Genomic DNA, 26,816 nt, shown 5'->3' on the forward strand with positions numbered 1-26,816 from the left:
AATCACTCAAAAAGTCATCTTTTATTTTTTTCCCCAGTAAGGAAACACCTTACTTTGTACCTTGACAAGTAATGATCTTGATGTCATTTTTCCAGTAAGACACTAAATTTAGGTCTTCACCTACTTGTCTAAATAGTATCTGTACTTGGAAACAGATCACAAGAGATACATATAACCTTCTAAAAATATGGCCAGTGTAATATTGACATTAGATATTCCGTCTGCTAACTTCTGATCAAGAAATCATATGCTTACAAAGGAAGACCAATCCCCCATTTCAATGTATATTCTGACTCATTACTGGCTCCAGTTTATTACTCCTCAGTCTCTCCCAAGCATACCTAGTCTCTTGACTATAGATGCAAACTCATATTACTACTAAGAGGACATAAACAAATTCACCATTGAGATAATAATATGTTCAAAAAGCTTTACATATGTAAAATGATAGGGCTTATAAACTATACTAGGAGGTTTGTTACCACTTAAATCTAAAAAAAACAAACCAAACCAAACCAAAAGAAAAACAAAAACAAACTAACTAACAAAATAACAAACAGAAACTGAAAAACAGCCCAATCTACCATATACATCCCACAGCTTTATGACTACTCTCTCTACCATCTTCTGCATTCCAAAATGACCTTTGCTTCAAACGTTTCCAGAATCATCCACATGTCCTGAAATTTTATCAGGCATTTTACACTGGGCAAGATAACTTTACCAAAAGAGAAGGAAGTTTGTACAGCAATACACCCAGCTACCAGATATGAATATTATGTAGTGGGAAGGAGCACTCTGTCTTTATATCTTGTGTTCATTTACATAATCTCTTGCTAATTAAATTGAGTTACTCATTTTAGAAGCAAATATATCTTTTATAAATCAAACTATAACATATCCTCAACAATAGAAATCACCACAGCACAAGAAGTGACTGTGTTATGCTGTTTAATCTTAACAATTAATGCCTCAGCAACCTTCAGTCACTAAGCCTTCTAAAGCTTTTGAATCCTTGGCCTAAAACCGCATCTGCCAATTCATCTGATTTTTGAAAAATCAAGGGCACGAGGGGCATGAGCAGCAAAGGTGAAGGAGGAAGACACGCTTCTATTTTTAATTAAATATAAAAATTGGCAAAAAATCTACCATATTTGCAAATTTGGTTACACTTACAGCACTTCAAAAAGAAATGGAACCATCTAAGAGTTCAGACCCTTTCAAAATATTTTGGACTGGGTAGTGTCAGTTTGCCACAGGTTAGAATTAAATTGCCTGGAAAAATATTTCATGCAATAAAGATCTAACTAAATGCTGTTTAGTAGCTAGTTAACTGAGCCCAAAATGAGCCCACAATTCTGGGACCTACTCAAGTACAATAATTGGCCTACCAATTAAACTTGTTACACATCCTAGGAAGCTTGCCTTTGCTAAATAACATCTTATTTCCTCTTTAGTATAGACCAGTGTATCAGTCAGTGATAACAGAAGAAATTTTGAGTTTTGAAGTTTACAAGAAAAATAAAAGTAAAAATCTGAGTTACGTACTTCAGGAGCGCAGAGTTTAGATCAACAATTAATCAAATAATACAACTCTCTCCCAGACATAAACTTTGATGTGATCATAAACTTCATCACAGATCACAGTATGAGATAAGTCATCTGAGTGTGAGTACCATCAAGGGCCACTTTGCCAGTACAAGCAAGAATTTCTACTGTAGACAGAAAGGACAAGCAGAAAAAAAAAAAAGTCACACTAAGCCAATAAAAGAAATTAACTGGATCTGAATTTTCTTAATTCTCTAACTCATATACATTATTTCTTATTAAACATAAGTCCAGGGTGGCTAGATACTGCTGCAATCAGTTTTCCTGAACCTAATATCAAAACTGGAAACCTGTCCAATGAGGATTGGCACACTAACCACAGGATATCTAACAGCACAGCTTGAATCATTTTAAAACCCACAGAAGGATTCCTATTACTGGAACTTAAAGTTTATATTCAGATGTCTGAAAGAGACTTCCTTCAGCTGGACCTTCAGTATTCCTTGGCCTACTCAAACCAAAGCACTGAAAAAAATGAAGATTTTTTACACATCTACAGGCAATCACCTATTTCTAACACAAAGACTATCCTACTGATCCCCCAGAATCATTACAGTTCTGGCAAAGTTAAGCATAATGCCTTTTGATCTTGAGTTACACAGAAACAAGATTGTAGCAAAGATCATGCAATGCCTGATATGGCACAAAACCTGTAACCAGCTACTGGAGCTGAAGGTGCGCTGCAGTGTGTGGAGGCAGAGGCTTGATAAATTGCTAACAAGTTATATGTGCCTATCCAACAGCACCAAGGGAGTTTTATGACATCTTTACTAAAACTTGAATCTGACTTTCTGCAGGGAAACCTCCAGGGAAAGACAGATGTGTAAATAGCATCTGTCCCATCTTTGGAGTGAATCCAAGCTACTGAAGCCTCTTTTGGTCCTATGATTCTGCAGCTAAAGCTACAGTAAATCTAAGCAATTTTCATTTTAAGCATTTGGACAACTTGAACAAGGTATTAGGAAAATGAGATATCAGAAGTGTAAAAAAATCCTATAAAATTCCATGCTCGTAATTCTGTGAAGTAAACACAAAATGTAAACACATGGTGAAATAGAGGGGAAGAGAGAGACACAGTGCAACATCTGGCACAGATCAATAAACATTATAGTTTTTGAAGGAATGTACATTTGAGTCACAGATATTTTTCTTGAGTCAGACTGCAAAAGAGATAAGAAAGAACTTTTTATGTCTCCCTTCCTGCCTTACCCTTATTCTTTTGTAATATAATATTTGGCATGACAAAGTAGCGCTAGTTATAACTAGTTCCAGCTGGTACCATACTACCGCATAACACTTGCACCAAGATCTTAAATCAAGGAAGTATCATATCACTGTGACAACAGAAGAGGAAACAGCCACTGGTATGTACCCTGAGTCATGATATGAAGTATGCAATATATTCCCTTTAGTTCTTTGGAAAGTCCCAACATTATCAGTCCCTGAGTAACCAAAGGAAAGTTAACTTTGGCTTCACTGATTCACATCAAGATGAGAAAGTTCCAGAGAATTTTTTTATTTTGTTCCTTTTTTTTTTTTTTTTTAAATCTATACATTACAAAAATGCCAAAGCACAACTATTTCTGTATTTATTAATTCACTTCCTATTTATAATTTCCTAATTACTGCAAACTTTTTTCCATGTGGTGCCTTCCATTCAGCAACACCAAACTACAGGAATGAGTAAGACCTCAGTGCATTACAGAAACTAACACATAGAAGTAAGGTTTTCTTCAACTCTCAGATCACACCTCAGAACTGATGTACAGAATTCAGATGTTCCACAGTAAAGTCTCTCAATCTTATCCTATTTACTGTATCTCCCAATTACATCTTGTCTATATCAATTATCCAATAAATAAATAAATAAACAATAACACAATAGGGCTAGAAGCTAGATTTCTGAGTATAATATTCCCTATAAATTCAGTGGAAGCTACAAATATTTAGCACCCCTGAAAAAAACAGGCTGTAAGCAGCTTGCATATGGCAATAACTAAAGTTTGTGGTAGAATTAAAATACAGTCCAGATATCTAGATTTTATATGATTGACTACAAGGCCGGAAACAGCAAAATAAGATCAATATCATACTACAAGTAATTTTCACTAAGTACAGTCAACCAAGAAGTAAAAATGATTGCAGCAAAGGTGGCCTTAAATTCAAGTAATAAATTGAAATTTCTATGTCATATGGTCTTAAAGTAAAACAGTAGCTATAATCTACATGAAATAACAGCAGAATAGACTTAAAACAAAAAGTCATTTTGTGAATGTTTATTAAGATAAGCTATTGCATTTGAGGGAACGGGGGCTGTTTAGTCTGGAGAAGAGGAGGCTCAGGTCAGGCCTCACTGCTCTCTACAACTACCTGAGAGGGAGTTGGGAGGAACTGGGGGTTGGCCTCTTCTCACACATAACTAGTGATAGGACTAGAGGGAATGGCCTCAAGTTGCACCAGGGGAGATTTAGGTTGGAAATTAGGAGACATTTCTTCTCAGAAAGAGTTGTTAGGCAATGGAACGGGTTGCCCGGGGAGGTGGTGGAGTGAAGCCATCCCTGGGGGTGTTTAAGAAAAGATTGGAGGTGGTGCTTAGGGACATGGTTTAGTGGGTGATACTGGTAGTATGGTGGTGGTTGGACTAGATGATCTTGGAGGTCTTTTCGGACCTTAATGATTCTATGATTCTACAACTGGGATGAATAACTGCTCATGATACTGTCAAAGCCATAACTGGGAGTTGATAAAAATGTGTGGAAATTCTGAGTTCTGTGATACTTAAGAGGAAAATGTTTGCAACAAAGCACATTGTTTTTCAGCACGCTAGGGGAAAAAAAAATAAATTTGAAAACTCTAAAACTCTTCCTTTCATCCTGCCAATATTTGACATTTCTTCAGTAATTTCTGCTAAACTTAACAATAGTAGGGGTCTGGAAGCTTACAGAATATGCGAATCTGCTAGCATTTTAAGTTGGGAACCAAACCATGTTTTTGAAGTTAATCTCCTTACCATGCCCATCTATGGAATTTTAGTTTCTATTGCATAGTAGTATTAGAGCACACAAAATAGATTCCTTCTGGATAAAACTGGATAGGAAGATGTGCTGCCAGGACACACCAAATAGCCCTCACTTGCTGAAAAATCTTCACTGACTAGGAGTAAGTAATTTCTAAGTTAGACATAGATTTTCTTTTCATGTTTGCAATTTTAATTATTTTATTTAAAGATAAGGGATTTCTTATTTGGACTAGCATTATTTAAAATGTCAGTCATTACAAACTGATTCAGTTGCCATTTGTCCAGATAGTCACTATGTAATTTTTTTGGCTTCGGTAAACTTGCTCCAAACTTGCACAGGTATGAGAGAAGAATTAAACAGACTTTTCCTAAATTCCTTGCTACCTAGAAAATCCTACTGATCCCTAGGATGCTTATCCAGTACTGTTCTCCTTCACACTGATGAATCTGGCACAGACTGCTGGCTTTGAAGTAGAAGATGTAAGGATTCTTTGAAGAAATGGGATTTGTATTTGATACAGTCCTAGTCTTCCTTATACAGATGCTACTGAATCAATTGATAAAGGACAGAGAGGTGCAATGACAAGCCAGGGGGATTATAAAAACAAAAATAATAAAAATCTTTTACAAATTTCTCCTGTTCAAAGCTGGAAGCCAAAAAAAAAAAAAAAAAATCTGTTTTGTGGACAAATCATTTGCGATGTGATAAAGAAAAAAAAATAAAAGCACACTAATAAATTACTAACAGTAAAACTGTTATGCAACAAAAGAACCTTTTCTACCTCAGTATGTCTTCCAATTCATGTTCTCACTGAGTGCTGTTTATTTCATGGACAAGGTCAGCACATACATGTAGGAGAATAAATTGGGTTATTCTACCTATGCTCTGACAGCATATCTCATCAAAATCTTACTTAGAACTCATCTGTAAAACATTTAGCGTTAATGGTGACTGCAAGAAAGGCCACACTGATTTGCACATCTCATTTTGTTTCTGTATGGTCAGACAGAGAATCTACTCATTTTTGGGGGGGGAAGGGGAGGGGAAATAGGGTTGAAGAAATGCAAATGACACCTAATTTTCTGAATAATCACACTTTCTAATCTCTTTTGAGAAATATTTATTCCTTCTGCCTTTTATCAGTCTGTTTCAGTGCTACCATACCCAAAAACATCATCACTACATAAAAAGCCTTTCAACTTTGTTTCAAAGCCAGTTAATCCTACTCATCTTTATTTGAAATATTAGGATGACAGAAAACAGACACAAATGCTCTCCCTCCTACTAAAGGAATTCAGTAGTTTATGTCAAATATAGACTTGTTTCCATTTAAGTCCTGGAAAATATATCCTGTCACTGTTCACAGTCTGGTGGCTTAGCAACAGTACTTGAAAAGGAAGTGGTGGTGGCGTGTGTGTGTGGGGGGAACCTCACACCTAACTCACATATTCCAAACCATACTGTTTATATATTCACTGGTCTACACCTCCTACTATCACCTTATATTATATTTAATGATTATTTGTATGAAACAACCTTTCTTGGTTTTAATAAAAAGATTATTTATTTACAGATTGTAAAATCAAGCAGCATAAAGCATCTTGATTTTATTGGTCATATTTCACATGATTATATGACCATGATTTATTCTAAAAAAGAAAATCCATATCTGAGAAGAGTAATGCCTTAATTATAATGGTTTCCAGAGTGTGCCCTACTATTCTACATGTTTGTCTCCTACAGGCTTTTTCAAATAGTCCCAAACTAATGCTACAACAGCAAAACTTTCCAGGAAAATTTGAAAAAAAATTTTGATTCTATTAATTACTGTTTTCATACCTTTTTCTTTGTATTCTGTACATCATAGGAGTAGTGAGATAAACTGGGAGAAGAAAGAGTAGTTGGGTATAAGGAGTTGAGGCAAGGTACTCTGCTAATCTGTGTGCAGGTTATTTAAATGAATTAAAGCTTTGAGAGGACATTTTCAGAAATGGAATTTCTATGCACACACATAAGTTATTATGATATGCTAACATATACATGTAATACGTGAAGATGCAAACACCTGTCATACAGGTTTCACTACTGTAAAAGAAATCAAATTCTGGGCTTCCATTCAAAAAATAAACAGTTTCTACAACATGAGCTAAAGGAAAAGTTTTCTTCACTACTAACAACATTACACTGTTTTTGTTTTGGCTAAACACTCAGTAGTGAAAACTGAGCATTACATTAACTTTGACCTTCATAACCCTCCTGACTTTTGTAAATAACCAGAAGAGAATAAGAAAATATAAAGTTTTCACTGAAAATAAGTACTCAGAATATGAATTTCCACTAGTATCCAATTTTGATTGCAAAATGCTTGAACTGAACTGGTAGAAATAAAATTGAAATTCAGGAGAAGAATGAAAAAAAAAAAAAAAAGCTGCCCCAATAATCTAAAGTCTAAAAATTTGTACTATTTAGTTTAACTAATTTTCTACTATCTTAAGTTAATTTTATGGGAGGAAAAGGGAAAGGGAAAGGGAAAGAGAAGATTAAAAGATGAAACACAATGTTTAGATAGAAAGTTAACACATTTTTAACAGCAAGGTCAGTTACTAATACATGTATTTTTTTGGATAAATTGAAGGCTTTACATCACATCATATCTTTAAAATAAAGTCTGAATATCTTTCTGATCAGAAGATACTTGTTTGAAGATAAATAATACAGGGATGACTATATTAACAAATGTGGACTAAAAATCACAGTAGGCCCTTGGCCTTAAATTTCATAACCAACGGTATTTCACAATTTCTCTCAGCATTTTCCTCAGCCTACTACAGAACTCTAATAATGGAAAGAAGTATTGAAGAAATCTTCTACCTAAGATATCACAATACCTTTATATATATTTAAGCACAAATTAAAAACGTGAAATATGCCACTATTTCATATTGGATAAGTAGTCAGCAACAGCAGTCAAGATGAATTTAACTCAGCTCTATTCCTGACTTTTTCAAGATCAACAACAAAAAAAATCCATTTCAGCTAATATGTTGAACTCTAATCTCCAATCAGAGTTCATGGTTCAAAGAATTTCCCAGGCAGCCTTTGCAAATTAATTTTAATTAAGGTAAGCCAAGATAACACACACCTTGATAAAACCAAGATAGAACCTTATTCTTATAATAATATTCTCACATAGGCATAGAAACTGAACCATCTTTGTTAAAAATGTTAAGGTTTTTTTTCAAAAGACATGGTGTATAACTCATACAGGTTCAAAGAATGTGAGGAAAAAACTCCCTTTTTTCAAGAAAATATTAAATTCAAAAGGATAACAAGAACAACACTGTGCAATACTTTTTAGGGCTATTGGCATCAAAATCCTTTATGTAGTGAATCTTACAAGTATCACATTGTCTCTTGCAAACTCCTGCAATTTTATGAATTATAAGAATTATTTTATGGATGACAAAAACAAAGCAGCATACATAGAAACCCACTATTTATTAATGCTTACCAAAGTGGAGATCCTGTGAGAAAAACAAGTCTACAAATCTCCAGAACTTTGTGTTGATCCATTTTTATGTGCTTGCAAAGCATTCCATACAAGTGGCTGGCCCTTATTTTTGAAGCCAAAATATTCCTACCATTATCAGATTCACAGATATACCACAAGCTAACAATTTTGCTAAAGGACAGAATTTGACCTGCTCCCTCTAATTGCACTAGGTTTGATAAGAGGGGGAAAAAAAAACAAAAAAAAAAACACACACAACAAAAAAAAAACAACAATTAAGTGAACATGATCGCAAAGCAACATATAATCACACCAAGTAATCTCTTTTTTAGGCTAGTAGAGGTTAGTCCCTCACTTTCACCTTGTGCTGAATAAAGCTGATCAATTGATCACAGTTCTCACAGTTCTCTGTGCAGCACTCTGTCTCTGCATATTTAAAGCACTTCACAAATAACAAGATAACAGTATTATAATGTTCCATTAGTGCTTTTTTTTTTTCTGTACATACCATTGAGACCTTATGGTTCTCTTTGTGAAGGTGGTGTTCTGTCAGGTCTCAGAGGGCTTTATTAAAAAAAAAAAAAAAAAAGAAAGAACGTGGACAATGGTGTCCATTAAATTGCACCAGTTACCTCAGAAAGGTTAAAAAAAAAAAAAGTCATTAACATATAGGAGAATAAAAAACAAACAAACAAACAAACAAAAAACAAGTATTTACATATACGGAATTTCCTACTTCTGTATTCATTGTTGTTGGGTTCCAGGTCTGGTATTTACTGAAGAAAGATGTTTTCTTTTTCCTTAGGTGCTTAATTAACATGGCATAGTTGGCCCTGCATCTCTGTCAGAAACAACATATGCGTCAAAAGTGGAAAAACGTGGAATGGGTGTCCTTGCTGCAAGGAATTCTATTTTTAAGCACAAATGACTCATCAACTACTGGCGTGTCCCAAAAGCTACAATTTGTCAAGCTGTCAGGAGAAAAAAGGAAGAAGAAAAGGAAAAGAGATCGTATCTTTATTTGTATTTGTAACTTGAAAATTAGGGGATAAGGCACTGAGTGTGTATGTTAAACTCAACTCTAAAAGGCAATCCTCCATTCAAGACATGCTTTGATAACAGAAATGTAGTGAAATACTTCTTTGAAAATAGTATCTATTCTTTTAAAAACATTGTCCAAGTTATCTCCTTTTCTATATTAGATGGATTTATAAATTTGTCCAGTAGTAAGAAAGAATGCTGTTAATTCAGTGTGCGTAACATATCTGTCTGAAGGGGAAGAAAACATTGGATGAAATACTTGTAGATGCATTCTCAGATACTCCAGGAAGAAACAAAAAATGCAGAGTTTAATTTGAAAAGAGGAAAGGTATGTGAACTAACAAAAGGTATTAACCTGTATTTGAATTACAATATACTGGTATCGTTTTGAACAGAATGTAATATGTAATTTAAGAATACGTCCCCACAGCAATACTATAAACACAAAGTAACACTGCATGAGTTTGTAAAAACAGAGGAAGTGAAACAGAGCAACAAATGTGATCTACATAGTTTCATTAACACAAATTGACCTCCAAATTATTACATATAATAGGAGTTGGAAAATAAACATTGGACGGATTATCTATGAATATGTTCCCAGTGAATCTAAGCTGCAATTAAATACTAGCATAAACTTCTTAAACCACGTTTCTTAGGTTACTAATTACCAGAAGAACATGCATATGAGTATCATGGTGTCAATAAACTCATTCTTTTGTTGCTATTTTAAAGACAGTAAATTACTATTCAGAGAGACAATCGCAATTAGTGAATTGTATCTCTAGCTGCCAACTAACAGTTTGCTCTTCAAATGCTGCATAACACGTTGTGCTGTAAAACATATTAAATATAATTTTAAAATAAACATAAATGTAAAAGACTAGCAAACCACAGGAGTAAGAAACTGCGATCTATTGATTTTATTTTATTTTACCATGGAAACACTGTACAATTATTCCTTGGAGCATATTCTTCAGACTAACGTCCAAGCAACATTTTATATTGCTACCTAGGGAAGACAAGGAAAATAGTAGTAGCATCAGTCTTTGCACTGATTCAGGAAAAAAAAAAAAAAAAAAAAAAAAAAAAAAAAAAAAAAAAAAAAAAAAAAAAAAAAAAACAGATGGAAATTAACAAAGGACATTGGTTGTAAGTTACTTTTACCACTTTGGTTTCACTGTCCTCACAGACCAATTCCTTGCAGTTCTTGCAAAGATATGAAACAAGTATTGTATCAAAACTAATACAAGATTTATTAAAGCAGGGCAGCAGACAACAAACTACAGAACTTAAAAACTTGTTTTTGAGAAATATGGTTTTCTCCTGTTGCCTGATTATGTCAGGCATCTGCCTGGAGCCTTCAGGGGAATTGAAACACACAAGCCTTTTTTGCTCTTGCAAAAATCAAGCTTTGAGATATTGCCCTACAAACACTAATGAAATTTAAAGCAGATAGGGACAATCTCCCCAAAACAGAGTGAGTAAACAATGAAGAGTCAGGAATCAACCTGATGCCTTTTGCTTTCTCAGTGCGCAAAGGAAGAAACAATTCAATGGGAAAGAAAAATGTAATCTGGCACAGAGGGATGTTGAATACTAGACAGTTTCACTGCCTTCATCAATGAGTGCTTGCTCTGTGCCAAGTGAGTCAACATTCTGGTATACATTCTTTGTCAAGCTATTCTCTTTCTTTCTTTTTTTCCCTTCCTGTTTATGGAACTCAGATATCCCACATAAAGCATAACAGCATTCAAAATAAATAAATAAATACATGCAACAGAATCTTAGGACAAAAGAATTCTCTTCTCAAATGCAGGTTATCACACAGCAGTGCAAACCTCTGAGAAACTTAAAAGAAGATGGATTACCAGTTTCTTGTTTTTCATTGCTATAATAGTTCTAATCTCATTTACATCTTACTCTTTGCTAACATTCCCATGCAGAGCTGCAGGAAGAAACAGTACGGTAGACAGTAAAACCTGGAGGAGAAAAAAATGAATTATCCGTTCTCCTAAAAAGCATGGCTTTTCTGGGGGACTATAGATTTTTCATGCTTCCAAATCTACTCGAGAACAGCTCCAGAGTCACCAATATAAACTTTCTTGCACTGAATGACTTTTGCTGTTGAGATCAAAGAACTGATCTGCAACACAGCAAGCAAAAGAAGAATTTTGTTTTACATTTTCTGTGTTGGTACTAAATACATGTTAGATTCATTTTCTGATAAGCTACCATGCTAGCATCTTTCTGCAAGTTGTCAGAAGCTTTCCTGGGTACCTACACACAGCCGCTGGATTTAAAAAATAAAAATAAAAATCTATTCCTTGGCTACACTAAAAAACAAACTCGTATCTGTGTTACCGTGAACTACAGAGTGGTTATGAAAAAGAGAGTCTGTACAGGCCAGAAAGGGTCACACATCTTCCTTGTGCCTGGATCCATCTCAGAGTCTTTTGAGACTCTCTGAATTTATCCTCATAAATGATAAACTGTGCTAGAAAAGGTGAGCATGTTAAAAGTTAACTTTTTTTTTTTTTTTCCAAGACTATTTTCTAGCAAATAAAAAAAAAAATACTTTTTAGGTTGAAATCCTACAGATATCTTTGCTGCACCACAGGCTTAGATCCTTCAAGTAAAAACATGGTCTCCATTTCCTTTCAGTGTTCCAGGACGTTCAAGTCACCTTTATATTACAGAAGATATTTTTACAGAAAAATGAGGAAAAACTCCTTACTTTTTTCGTCACTTTCAACAGAAAAAGGTGAAAAAAAATCACAGACGAATCACCTGAATTCTCAGTTATACTCTTCTACAAGGCTGAGCACAGTCCTGTGACCCAAAAACATATCAGATTGATTAGGACACAGAAAGAATATGACTGTGAAAAAGGAATATGAATGTGCTGTGAGCACTGTCTTCTCACCAGAGCCAATGGTAGAGCTGTAACTACAGAACTGGAGAATATTCTACCAAATCCAATAGAGGATGCAAACTTCTTACACAGTACATGATCCAATAACATTCAGGTTGCAACAGTCTCACCCTCTATCTATAAAACAGGTTCTTGCATCAGTCTAGATATCGTTCATGTTTCCTTGTAACCAGAAAACACAGGGTTAAATAGACTTGAAACAAGAGGAAACAAAATCTTGAAATAAAGACTTGAAAATTCTCTAAATATGTTACAAGGTCTCTTAGGGAGTTTTTAGCATTCAGAAATAATGGTACAACACAGATTTTTCAGAGTAGCAAATTTTCCAGAGGAAAGATTTATGGAAATATGGAGATTTCAAAATGCCAGTTTTATTAATCTGTACAATGTTATTACAGTTCACATTTTCACTAATCACCACATTATTAAAGACTCAAGATGAAAAAGATGCTGCAATGGACAGCATTAAAGCCAATCTTTATAGTCAGGATATACCAAATTAGTACTGAGATGATCATGCTACATACATGTGTGCATACTGTATCAAACAACTAAAAAGTAAATGTATCTAGTTCTTCATTCAACATATATTTGGAATCTACTTGCATTTAGTTCCCTTTCACTCATCTAGCTGATAGTTTACTGTAACACATGGTACAGAATTTCACTTCTCTGCTCTATTCCACTACTACAAAAAATAAACAAACAAACAAAAAACTTCACTTGAAATTCTGCCAGTTGCATTTAATTGCATAAACTGAGCAAGCTAGATCTGGAAAGGATAGTCTGCATCTCTCAGAAGGCAGGCAAGTAGCGACCAGAATCAGGCCCAATTTTGTTTTGAAAGAAATTAAGAAATGCAATCAGACAAATAGTATGAGTTAGAATAATTGCAAGACCTACTCAGAAAACTGAATTCGGAAACCTGAAGCTCCTATGCACATACACAGCACAGTGCAACAGAGTATTTGGTTATAATAAACCAGTCTTCACAGGTCAGAGTACTCAATAATGGACACCGGCATCATCTAAGAAAACTGCATGAACAAAACCGAGGAATTCCTTCTACTTGGTTTAGTGGAAGGTGTCCATGCCCACGGCAGGGGGGTTGGAATTACACAGGCACAGAATTTCTAGGTTGGAAGAGACCTTAAGATCATCGAGTCCAACCTCTGACCTAACGCTAGCAGTCCCCACTAAACCATATCCCTAAGCTCTACATCTAAACGTCTTTTGAAGACTTCCAGGGATGGTGACTCCACCACTTCCCTGGGCAGCCTGTTCCAATGCCTAACAACCCTTTCAGTAAAGAAGTTCTTCCTAACATCTAACCTAAAACTCAACTTAAGCCCATTCCCCCTCGTCCTGTCACCAGGCACGTCGGAGAACAAACCAACCCCCACCTCGCTACAGCCTCCCTTGAGGTACCTATAGAGAGCGATAAGGTCGCCCCTGAGCCTCCTCTTCTCCAGGCTGAACAAGCCCAGCTCCCTCAGACGCTCCTCGTAGGACTTGTTCTCCAGGCCCCTCACCAGCTTCATCGCCCTTCTCTGCATACGCTCAAGCACCTCGATGTCCTTCTTGTAGCAAGGGGCCTAAACTGAACACACTACTCGAGGTGCGGCCTCACCAGAGCTGAGTACAGGGGGACGATCACCTCCCTAGCCCTGCTGGTCACACTGTTCCTGATACAAGCCAGGATGCTGTTGGCCTTCTTGGCCACCTGAGCACACTGCTGGCTCATATTCAGCTGACTATCCACCATCACTCCCAGGTCCTTCTCTGCCTGGCAGCTCTCCAACCATTCCTCTCCCAGCCTGTAGCTCTGCTTGGGGTTATTGCGCCCCAGGTGCAGGACCCGGCACTTGGCCTTTTTGAACTTCATGCAGTTGACCTCAGCCCATCGGTGCAGCCTATCCAGATCCTCCTGCAGAGCTTTCCTACCCTCAAGCAGATCGACACACGCACCTAACTTGGTGTCATCTGCAAACTTACTGAGAGTGCACTCGATGCCCTCGTCCAGATCATCAATGAAGATATTAAAGAGGACCGGCCCCAGCACCGAGCCCTGGGGGATGCCACTAGTGACTGGCCTCCAACTGGACTTGGCTCCATTCACCACGACTCTTTGGGCCCGGCTATCCAGCCAGTTTCTAACACAACGAAGCGTGCGCCAGTCCAAGCCAAGAGCAGCCACTTTCTTGAGGAGAATGCTGTGGGAGACGGTGTCAAAAGCCTTGCTGAAGTCAAGGTAGACCACATCCACAGCCTTTCCCTCGTCCACCCAGAGCGTCTCTTTGTCATAGAAGGAGATCAGGTTCGTCAAGCAGGGCCTGCCTTTCATAAACCCATGCTGACTGGGCCTGATCGCCTGCTTGCCCTGCAAGTGCTGCGTGATGACTCTCAGGAGGATCTGCTCCATGAGCTTCCCTGGCACTGAGGTCAAACTGACAGGCCTGTAGTTTCCCGGGTCTGCCCTCCGGCCCTTCTTGTAGATGGGCGTCACATTTGCTAGCCGCCAGTCAACTGGGACCTCCCCCGATCGCCAGGACTGCTGATAAATGATGGACAGTGGCTTGGCCAGCTCCTCTGCCAGTTCTCTCAGTACCCTTGGGTGGATCCCATCCGGCCCCATCGACTTGTGCACATCCAAGTGCCGTAGCAGGTCACCAACCAGTTCTTCATGGATAGTGAGGGCCACATCCTGCTCTCCATCCCCTTCCACCAGCTCAGGGTACTGAGTATCCAGAGAACAACCGGTATTGCCGCTAAAGACTGAGGCAAAGAAGGCATTGAGCACCTCCGCCTTTTCCTCATCTCTTGTAACTAAGTTTCCCCCCGCATCCAGTAAAGGATGGAGATTCTCCTTAGTTCTCCTTTTTGTGTTGATGTATTTATAGAAACGTTTTTTGTTATCTTTAACGGCAGTAGCCAGATTGAGCTCCAGATGAGCTTTGGCCTTCCTAATTTTGTCCCTGCACAGCCTCGCTACATCCTTAAAGTCCTCCCTAGTGGCCTGCCCACTTTTCTAAAGATTATAAACCCTCTTTTTTCTCCTAAGATCAAGCCACAATTCTCTGTTGAGCCAGGCTGGTCTTCTTCCCCGCCAGCTCGTCTTTGGGCACGTGGGGACAGACCGTTCCTGCGCCATTAAGATTTCCCTCTTGAAGAGCGCCCAGCCTTCCTGGACCCCTCTGCCCTTCAGAACCGCCTCCCAAGGGACTCCACCAACTAGTGTCCTGAGCAGCTCAAAGTCAGCCCTCCGAAAGTCCAATACAGCGGTTTTACTGGTCCCCTTCCTGGCCTCGCCAAGAATAGTGAACTCCACCATTTCGTGGTCACTCTGCCCAAGACAGCTCCCGACAATCACATCCTCCACCAGTCCTTCTCTGTTTGTGAAGAGAAGGTCTAGTGGGGCACCACCCCTGGTAGGTTCACTAACCAGCTGCGTCAGGAAGCTATCTTCCACGCTCTCCAGAAACCTCCTAGACTGCTTTCTCAGGGCTGTGTTGTGCTTCCAGGATATGTCAGGGAAGTTGAAGTCCCCACGAGTACAAGAGCTGACGATTTTGCAACTTCTGTCAGCTGCCTGTAGAATTCCTCATCCGTCTCCTCATCCTGGTTCGGCGGTCTATAGCAGACCCCGACCAGAACACTAGCCTTGTTGTCCCTGCCGATCCTAACCCAAAGGGACTCGACCTTGTCATTCCCAGCCTCGATCCTTTCCAACCCAAATCATTCTATGATTCTATGAATTCATGACAATATTCAAATTTTGTTTAAGGGAAGCTATTTGATAAATGAAAGGCAAAGTGCAGAAACCTATGGACAAACAACAGGAAGGGACAGGAATGGAAATGGACAAACAAAAGGAATCAAAAACATCTCATGCCAGTGACACTGTAAGAATAGGATATTAATAAAAGAAAAATCAAGTGAGTAAGATAACACTCAGAATAGTGCCTAAAGGCTACAAAAATTTTGGTTTAACATTAAACATAGAGGAATTTTAAAGCAATAGACTTTTTAAAGTGAGCAAATTTGAAAGTAACTAAACAGAAAGAGATGTAGAAGTTGCTACTCAGACCCAAGCAACCTAAACAAGTTCAAAAAGATCCAAAAGATCTAAAAAGGTCAACAGAACTATTTGTATTGGTGTAAAAGCATGAAGCTTATGTTAGGCAAGACAAACATGCTGCTGTCATTAAATTAGATATTGAGTAATGGAGTGTGATGCTTTTTCCTTCCCCCCTTTTGGTGAAAGAATAAAATTATTTGAAAGAAAGCTCATATATTAGAACACAGGCTTTTCCTTTCTACATTCTGACCAAAAGCAACACTATAGTAAAGGGTGTTTATAATATGGAAAGTATTTTAAGCAACATGTTGAATAGAAATACTATAAAATTAATAACTACAGAGTTGCTGGAGAAGCTAGCTAAGCCAGAATCCACCAAATCAACATTGAACCTCAGAAAAGGTAAAGCCCATGAAACAAAACAACAGAACCTTCAGCAGTGAAACTGAAGCTAATTTAACATCTTCAATTTTCCTTAGTGAGTGTAGACATACTTTTGTTTAAAAGTAGCTTTTTAATAAAAATAGTCAATATTTAAATATGTTCAAGATTAAAAATTAGTGTTTCATGTCACTATAGCACTGGAATAACTGTGTTCGAACACCAATCAAATGAATTTAAAAATATCAAATTTCTACAAATCACCATTTTCTAAAAACAAAACAAAAACACAAATAGCGAAGATCTGGACCTGATAACATAAAGTTCTGTGTTAGATGTTACACAGGGAAGCATCTATATCTGCAGCATCATTAAGGAGCTTCTAGATATCCCTTTCTTCTTTTATTTTTCCACACTAGCATAAATAATCTCATGGTAAAAGCACATTTAAGCCCAACTGTGCCAATTCTCTAATTTCTCTAATTTCCAATCTTTTTACAAACTACATTATCAAGACCTTTTTTTTTTTTTTTTTTTTTTTAAATACATATATATATTTTTTGTGTTGAAATTGTCAAAAAAAATCTTTTTTATTTCCTTTCCCCGTCTTTTTTAAACAGGAAACCTACCACACCATAGTCAATAAATAAATAAATAGAAGGCAATAAAAGAAAAAAAGCTGAAAAGCTTAGGTAAGAGATGAAACAGAAACATTTGTACATCTCATTACTGAAATCTAGAAAGATTAAGGAGAAGATAAAACACTGAAATCCAAAGAAATTCTAGAACGGAAGGTAAATAAAAATGCAGGATATCAGGAAAGTGTCTTGACTGCCAGCAGACTCTACCACACAAACCCTCATAACTATTAAAAAAAAAAAAAAAAAAAGGTGGGAAGAGATTAATTTTGTCTAATAGTCCAAACTGTTACCTACTTATCAAAATGGAAAATAGGTAGAGAAAATGGGAATTTCACATTCTGAACATTGAACTTTGCTGGAATTCTAGAATCAATGAAATAAAGACATGTCAATAAATTAGCCCAACATCCTACCATTTGGAGTATCACCAAGTGACCAACTGTACGTAAAACTAAACTACCAGGTTTTTTTTGTTTGTTTGTTTGTTTGTTTTTCCTTCAAAGCTTGTTTTACAGAAAATTCCACAACCTTTCTAGGTTATCTTTTCCAATACTTCATAACTATCTTTTTTTTTTTTTTTTTTTTTTTTTTTTTTAATATCGAAACTAAACCTACACAGTTGTAAATTGTACACATTTTACAATTTTTTCAGACACCACAGAGAAGACCTTTGATTACCCCTCCATTTACATTGGAATGGTGTCATATCTGCTCTCCCTACAACACAACACGGAAGGGTATTTTTCGTCCCCGATGGAACAAAAACCACTCCTCTTTCTTTTAACTTATCCCTCACTAGAAGATGGATAACTAAACTTTTGATCATTCTCCTTTTCTACATCTTTCTTCAGTTTTTCTGCTTATTTCGGATACAATGATGTAGCAAAAATATATATACATGCTTGGAAGAATTATCATGTCTGTGGATGCTCTACTGTCCATAGTCTAAAAATTACACTGCTGTAATCTTTTCATTTCCTCCTCACAAAAAAATACGAAACATGGTTTCTGTGTAAAATCATGCTCACTTGAAACAGCCTTATAATGTAAATATAGGTGAAAGAGTATTTAAATTAGACAACACTTCATTTAGAAGTTCCTCCTTCATCCTTCAAACAGATGAACTATGTGGAGCAACATGCCATGCCCTCCTGCCAATGTGCCAGTGATACAGATTTTCGTCCATGTCAAAAACACATTTCAACTGTTCAGCACAAATTGGGTAAGGTAGCACTAATGGCAAAGTGCAAAGAAAAAAAAAAAAGGATCTGATTCTTGAAATATTAAGCTCTGATTTTTCTAAGTAATATTCCAAGAGAATTCAAACTGTATAAATATTAGCTCATGAAAAATAATGAGCTAACTTCTTGAAGATCAAACTCTTAAGCTAGCTGTTTTCGGTATAAACACTATTAATTCAAGTGATGCATTAATATACAGGCCTACCTGGCAAGATTTTCATACAAATAAATTCACTAAATATCACTGCATTTATAAGCCTTTGCTTTTTAAAATTACTGGCATATTTTTGGAATAATAAAATAAAAATAACAAAATAAAAATAAAAATCTTGAACTTCAGCGATTCCTTATCATGTATCTGGCTCCAGCTGTAAAGCAGCATTGCCAAAAAAGGTCCTGATGGACAAGATCAACATGAGCTAGCAATGTGCTCTTGCAATAAAGGTTAGCAGCATCCCGGGCTACATTAGGGAATTTGGGAATTTATCTTTCCCCTCTGTTCAATACTGGTGAGGTCACATCCAGAGGCCTGGGTCTGCTCTCCATACACAAGAGAAAATGACACAGAAGAGCGAAATCAGCGAAGGGCCACAAAGATGATTAAAGGTCTACAAGCATCAGCCACATTGCATTATTTTATCTTGAGAAAACAGAATAGTTACATGTTGCCTAACTAGTGATTATTTACAGCTAATAAAAATCATTCTAATCCAATGTTGATTCACCAATATGATTAACAAATACAGAGGAATTAACTCTATTTATGATAATAACCTAGCTGGATAACATAACAATTTTTTTTTTTTTGAAGGAGTTTTAGAATCTTCCTCAACTCCTAAGTACAATGGAAGAGCTATTCAGGCAGTGTTTTGCACATTTTAGTGCATATAATTTACCAAATTTAAGTTCTCTGAGTATGTCAGAGAACAAATGCAAACACAGAATTATGAGATGGACAGTATAGAAAACATGCATCTAAATTCCATATGTATGTTTCAGTATATTCAGCATGTGAATGAACAGTTTAAGATAACACCTATAATGGTTGGTTGCAGTATCACAAGAGACAAACATCTAGCAATAAGCCTAGGGAACATACAATCATACCTAATCATATTTAAAAAAAAAAAATCACTGTAAAATAAGATTTTACATCTTGTCACGCATTATTTGTGTTAACACTGTTAATTTTGCAACTACCTCACATCCCAATTCATGTAAGACTTAAAAAGCTGCCATTTATGAAATCTCAAAATTTCAGTTTTTTTTTCCTATATACGGTGTTCATTGCAACACAATTCTACCTTTGACATAGGCAGCTAAGAAAAAGATGGAGAATAGCTATTTGTTTCACTGCACCCCCTCCCAACCCTCCCCCCCACCCCAACCCCCAGCATTTTTGCTTTTTGCATTAAAATAATCACATCATTTTTGTTGCTGGATTTCACTCTTAGATAAGATCATCTGTACCTAGCAAAGGCTATGCATCTTTCTTCTATCCAATTGTCTTCAGAGCCCATGCACTGCACTGCACACCTACCTGCCTTCAACTCTAGCATGCCACACAACAATGACCACTGAATCTGTTGATGCTTTCCCATGAAACTCCATAGAACAATACGGAAAATTAAAATCCACTGCAACAAATAAAGATTTGTTCTGTAAATTCCCTTTTGATTAAACAAACAATGGTGTACACCCAGTTGTCTACTAGAAACACTGCAAAGATAAAACTAGCTTTGTCTGCCTTCATTTATGACTGAGAACTTTATTCAATGATGTATGAGTTTAAAGGGTGTTGAATCCTTATAGACCATACATTATCACTTGCCAAGAATCATCAGTAAAAACAGCTAACATGATCTTTCTTTTTTAATAGTAAAAAAAAAAAAAAAGTGATTTGAAAGTAATGACCCAAGAGAGCTTCATTTAGACTTTTAACCTAGATTTTCTGTATTTCCAAAAATAAAACCGATCACTCAGTTTGACTACTGAGCAGTAAACAAAACTAACACGTTAAGAATTAACCCCACTTTATTCCCCCCCCCCCCCCCCCCTTTTTGTTTTTGTTTTTTGAGAAAAGGTGGTTAGAAGAAATTCACTTTGATTTACTTCAGCATTAGACAAAATTTATCATCTCAAAGCAACTCATGGAAGCTGCTGCAGTATTAACAAAACTTAGATGAACAAAAAATCAAAACTGAGGAGGAGACTGGCTGCAGGATACCAAGGGGGATTTGGACTGTCTGTATGAGACTATTATTTACAATGAATTATCATTATGGAGGGAATAATACTGTTTTAATCTACTTGTGAAGACACAGACCACGGTAATTTTAGAAATTTGAACAATGGTAAATATCATCTAACATCTTCTTGAACCAGATCCCAGAATTTAAAGTCAGGTTCATCTCTATTCATGTGTCATGAAAAAAAAAAATATGCGAACTCTAACCAAAAGCTTATAATAACGTGTTAGTCTATTTTTTGTTAAATAAGATCAAAGATCAAAAAATTGAATTTACTGTGAGAGTTGCTTTTCTGGGAATCTTTGACATTTTAATTATTATAAATCAGGCCACTGGGATTCACCTGAAATTCAGATGTAACTATTGCATTTTCTGAGTTACAACTGAAATTTCAATTATTTATTTTATTTTATTTTATTTTTTTCTCCTAAGTATCATGAAACTGAAGAAGTTACCAAAATGTTCTGTTGATTAGTCCACATGATGTGGAAAAGCTGGCTGATCTGTAATGAAAGTATAAGACCGATATCTTAAAATATATTTTTTTGGTATTTGAACAGTTTTACTACCTATTCAGTTAAACTTTATATCTCAGATGTATTTATAAAGTTTATATATATGCCTATTTATAGATCTATATATACAGACTAAACAAATGAGAAAAATTTGAATCCTCCTGAGCAGTGACAAACTGCATCCGTACTAAAATTATAGATATATTCTTCATCAGGCTTGTCTTATTTCTACAGAAGACACTATTGCACTAAATTAAATGTTTTCATGAGATAAAATGGCAACAGTAGCAAACAATGGCAAGCCAAACATCATACACAATCACAATTTATCCTCAAATATTCCCACAGCATAAATGAATTTATAAGGACTTGGGAAAAAAAAAAATGGCATAGAAAAACAAAATAAGTTCTGCTAGTAAAGCACTCCAAGAAAATGTAGTTGCTTTGCTAATGATTTCTCTTTGTGCAGTCATTGAGTAAATTCCTAAGAATATTTATTTCTAATGCATGCTTCCTAATCTTTTCCCATTCAATGGCAAAAGCTGCAACGTGAATCCTAGAAAACCCGACTTCTCATCTTGCATTGTTTTTGGCAAGCGATTTCTAGAGTAGCGTCTCTGATAGCTTCTGTTATTAAGCAGAAGTAGGTAACAAAGACTTGCTTCACTCTAGATAATAAAAAGTAGTCAAAAACATAACTGCAAGACACCCCAGGAGACACTGAAGCTCAAGGATAGAATGACAACACCTTCTAAAAATCATCTACATATAGAACCTAACACAAGAATACAACTGGTGTGTCATTTTTAGACAGCCAAATATATATGCATATACTTATGTGCATATATATATATATATATATAAATAAATGTTTTCATTTTTCTTATAAAATTATTTGATTCATGTTTGGAATAAACTTTGTGACTCATTGTCAAAGAACACTACCTCAATAAACCACTTCCTTGAGCCCTAAAGCTAGTTCATCTGGTCAATTAAAACTGTGTTTTAAATGACATTATTATTAATCTTCAAGGATTAATTCTTAATCAATACAGTCCCAAGTATGTCAAGCTCACTCAATCCCACAGAGCACAGACTGACCAGCATCAATCAAACCTGAACTTGTGGTGACTAAAAGTACATATTTTCATTCTCTTTCATGTTGAATAATTGATGAAAAAGGTTCAGAGATGAAGATATGTAAGATATTTTGATAGTTTTGAAACTCGGTAAATTTTAAGGAAAGTCTAGAATAGACACATTTGTGGAAAGCACAAAGTTCATATTAAAAAAAAAAGTTGTTTTAAAATTAAGCTGTGATGAGGGCATTTTCCTTACAGTGTACTTAAGACAAGTGTGGTAGTTTTACATTTGGTTCCCTGGATATCTGACCTACACAAATGGGATTTTACACAATCAATATGCAAAAGGAGCAAGTACTTCCAAAACTTTCTAAGATATACAAAGAAAAGTAGAATGAAAAATTAGAGTTATTTTTTTCCCATGTTTAAAAAGAAATAAAGTTGTCTTATTAAGAGGAGCAGCAGTTAAGAGCAAGCTCAGGGCTCAGCATGATCCTATATGCTTGTGTGGACATTTGTGTACATCTTCATATTCACAATGGCACTGTTATTCTTAGATCCAGCTGTTTCACACTCATTGCCAGATGGTACTTTTATGTGCAATTCTAATTAAGTATAATATGTGGGACAGTACTGGAAAAAGACAGCTATTTAGTAATGACTACACTAATGCCTTTGAAAATACAAACAAATCCTAAAAATAATAAACTAAAAACCTCAGGTGAGTAGAACAAAGCAAGTTGTGAGACTTATGTTTTCACCTTGCCATTGTTCAGTTTTACTTCTGCATGGATTCCAGTTTTTCAGGAAGGAATTCCAATAAATGAGGTAGACTTCAAGAGACAGTGTAGCAATAGCTTGTCATTAGAAGCTTTATTGCAGAAGTATTGAATTTCTGTGCCTGAAAAGCACAGCTCATATCTATGGTTGCATATGACATTGTCTTGCATCCCAGAAGAGAAAACAGAATCAGAGAAAAGGAAATTCACATCACAAACAGTTCCTTTACTACTGCCATTGCAAGTAAGAGAAAATGTTGAAAAGTTTTGTGTGTGTGATGAAAAGTTTTAAAGGAAACATAAACTGGGAAAGAATTATTATTAGGATATATGATGCTACTACGTACTCAAGTAGATCACTTTCTTAACCAAAACTCTCCTGAGTAACTGCTTATGACTTTTTCTTTGAATGGTATTTTATTCAAACTAATTTGTTACTCCAAAAATAAAATAATTTTGTGGATGATATTGACAATATCTCTTTGGAAAAATTTTCATGTTTAACTATTCCCAGTATTTCAAAATACCATTATCCATGGAAGCAGTTTTTTATGAAGTTACCTGCTATAAGTAAAGGAATGAAAGAGGCTAGTATTTAGTAAGAGGTGAAACATTTCATACTGGGATGTGACTGGATTTAATTGGTAGGAATGTTAAAATGGTCATTTCTCCGCTAAATGATTTTCCACTTTCATGGCTAAAATCTTCCATTAGTGGCTAGCATGCAAAAATGTCCTATATATAACTTGTGGTACTGAGAGACAATGACTGAAGCTGTCAGCATGTAAGAAGTAAAGGCATTGAGTTTACACTCCTTTCAGCTGTGACGTCATTTGTTTTACCTGCAGTCACCTTCCCTACACCATGACTGTAGCAGAGGGAACAATGGGTAATATCTTCAATATTGGCCTTACAGAATTCCTCAGTGCATTTCACTAGAATTAATCATAACAAGTCCTTGACTGACAAAAAGTGTTCTCCATTCTCCCCTTCTTTAACCAACCAAGAAAGTGGTGTTAAAATCTGTGCCCATTTTCTTGAGGCCTGTTGTGTATGAAGTCATGTAGGATTCCTTCAAGTACATAGCTGTCCATTGTGTCTACAAAACTACTGGTAGATTAGGATGAATAAATCCAGCTTTTTGTTCTGGACAAATGCTTACTTTTCAACTCTGTATTGAAGACATGATTTTTGTCACTCTAGGTGTTATATCTAGGTGTTATGACAGCTAAGTGTCATTGGCACAGGTTGAATACAACAGCTATAGAATGCACTGTCAAGAAAAATCACGCAATGGTATATATCAGTGTCCAGTGTGCAAACTAGACCCTGTTTGTCTCCACTTGTCCAGCTGTTTTATCATGGTCTTCCTCTCAACTCACCTTCATCCCTTCACCATCTCCTGTTTGACCAGATCCTAAAAGGAATTACTTAATCATACACTTAGGACCTTAAATAGACCGATACATAACTACCACATTTCATTCTACATTGTTGCAGTGGAAGTCAGCTAAGCTGTTAATACAAAACGAAGCAGGATTTTTCACTTCAGGGAAATATCTGGGGAGCTTCTAACCTGATTTAAACAACTAATGAAAAAAAAAAAAAAAGTGTGTGGGAAGAAAGCAAGATAAGAGAAGAGGAGGAAAAACAACAGGAAAAGTCTGTAAGTGTAATACATGTACATTAATTTCCGGTCGCTGAATTTAAACTGCAGATGGGAGTTGAACATTGGCTGAAGGCTTACAGAAACGTACAGTTAAAATATTTTTCTATCCCCATTGAAAAAGCAGCTAATAAGCTAGTAGCAGTACATAGTTTAGGTAGCCACAGAAAGCTTAAGCACCCCAGAAGCATCTTCTATTTTGTCAGCTTTGCTGTTCTTGAAGAAGAAAACTAAACAAAGGTTTCTAGAATGCAGTGCCTGAAAGTCATTATATAAACAATCACTATCACAACAGACAATTGTTCTGAGAAATAAGTATCTGGTTTTTGGTCTGAAATTGAAATGTAAGTGGAAGCAGATCTTACTCTGTTTCACACCTTTGACTTGGATATGTTGGGCACCAAGAAATTTTACAATTGTGCTTGAAAAAGATCAGAAAAACACCACCTTATGCGTTTCAGTGGTAACATATTAAAGAAAAAGGTTGCTAAAATTGAGAGCACTCTATTTAAGGAAGGAGTATAGAATTTGAGCTTTCTTACCACTTCATTCATCTCCACAAAGAAAATCTCTGCCTTAATTTACTTGGCACATCTAGACTACAAAGGTATGACTTGACTCACACAAAATATTGCTGACATTCATATATTCAAGACCACCTTTTTCTGGTGCTACCACCTGCCTAGATATCAGTAAGTACAAATAGCAGAAGTGAAACATCTGATTTTCTGGGTCATGTAGGAATTGTATCACATTGCTGCACTGTTACTACTGACAGCTATGCAGGCTCACATGAGCAACTCCAGCAAAGTACCTTAACTGTTTGAGTAAAGGTAACCTTAAAACTCATTCAGAAACAAAACAAAACAAAATAGAACAAAAAACTGTAAATGTAAATGTACAGTTCAAAAGCTTTGAAATGGTATTGACATTTCATTATATCATACTCCCAAAACAATTACATTTAAGAGAATAATATTTTACTAACTATGGCTTCTTCTGAGTTGGGCTGCTGATTTGCTTTTTCCACCAGTGTCAGCATCCAGCTTAACACAAAAACAAAGGTGGAATATGAATGGAACTAAAGGAAGGATATTCCTAGTTATGTTGTTCTGTACCAAACCATCACACACTTTAATAGGTCAGGATTAAACTTTCTGTTGCCTGGCCAAAACACTGCACTCTATGATAATGTTGGTGTGTGACAACATAATTTAAAAAATAATGAGATGTTTTGCAGATTTTAATGGCCTACTTTATCTTGGGAGATGTCTATCAAACACAGGAGCTGGAAATCTGAATAGATATGTGAAATATAATACTCATGCTGTCTACCTCATTCAGAATTTTTTGTTGTTTTCAGAAGTGTTCCTGTCAGTCTCCTGAAATGTTTTTTTGTTTGTTTTTTTCTTCCTGCAAACTAATTTTTTGGCAGATATTCTTCCTCTTTGGTGGATACCTATTATCCCAATCTTGAATTTGAGATTTTACATATACCCTATAAAGATAAAAAACAATTTTGCAACAGTATGTATAAACTCAACACACAGAAGTATTGTTTTTCTGCCTATGCTTCCTACAGTTCCAATGGCAACACACTCAATCCAGTTAATATTGGATATTTTTCCCATCTTTGAGTTATTTGGTAGACCATGCACCATTATAAAGTTCTTCACACTCAGGCAATGAAATCAAACACAGAATTGAAGTAGATCAATGGAGCAATTCAAAGATGTATAACTGCAGTAGGAAAGGAGAGAAAGGAAAATGTTCTAGAATACTCACTTTGATGAATCTATGAAGTATATTACAAGAGCACCAATACTAAGAGCGAAGACTAAGACAACCTACAAAAGAAAAGTAGGAGTGGTTATTAACAGTGTTAAAGTGAAACATTTCTTCTTCTACACACACACCAAAAAAAAAAAAAAATCATAAAATAGTATTCTATTTCATCTGTCATTTTCTTTATTAAGGTTGTTACTCATTGAATTTCAAACAGTATATATTATCACAGAATGCTTTCTTGCAGTGAAAAAGAGCCACAAACACATCAAATCAGGGCAATC

At 36.0% G+C, this 26,816-nt stretch overlaps 1 protein-coding gene across 1 annotated transcript in view; it reads right to left on the reverse strand.

Annotated features, from left to right (window-relative positions):
* The window catches only part of KCNMA1 (potassium calcium-activated channel subfamily M alpha 1), a 464,321-nt gene that overhangs the window by 222,475 nt on the left and 215,030 nt on the right, over positions 1-26,816 (reverse strand). The window contains exon 3 of the mRNA XM_082764953.1: positions 26,533-26,594. Coding sequence (XP_082621079.1) covers positions 26,533-26,594 — 62 coding nt within the window. The remainder of the gene's footprint in view (positions 1-26,532; positions 26,595-26,816) is intronic.

The sequence above is a fragment of the Aythya marila genome (assembly GCF_965140915.1).
Source record: "Aythya marila genome assembly, chromosome: 7".
Lineage (NCBI taxonomy): Eukaryota > Metazoa > Chordata > Aves > Anseriformes > Anatidae > Aythya > Aythya marila.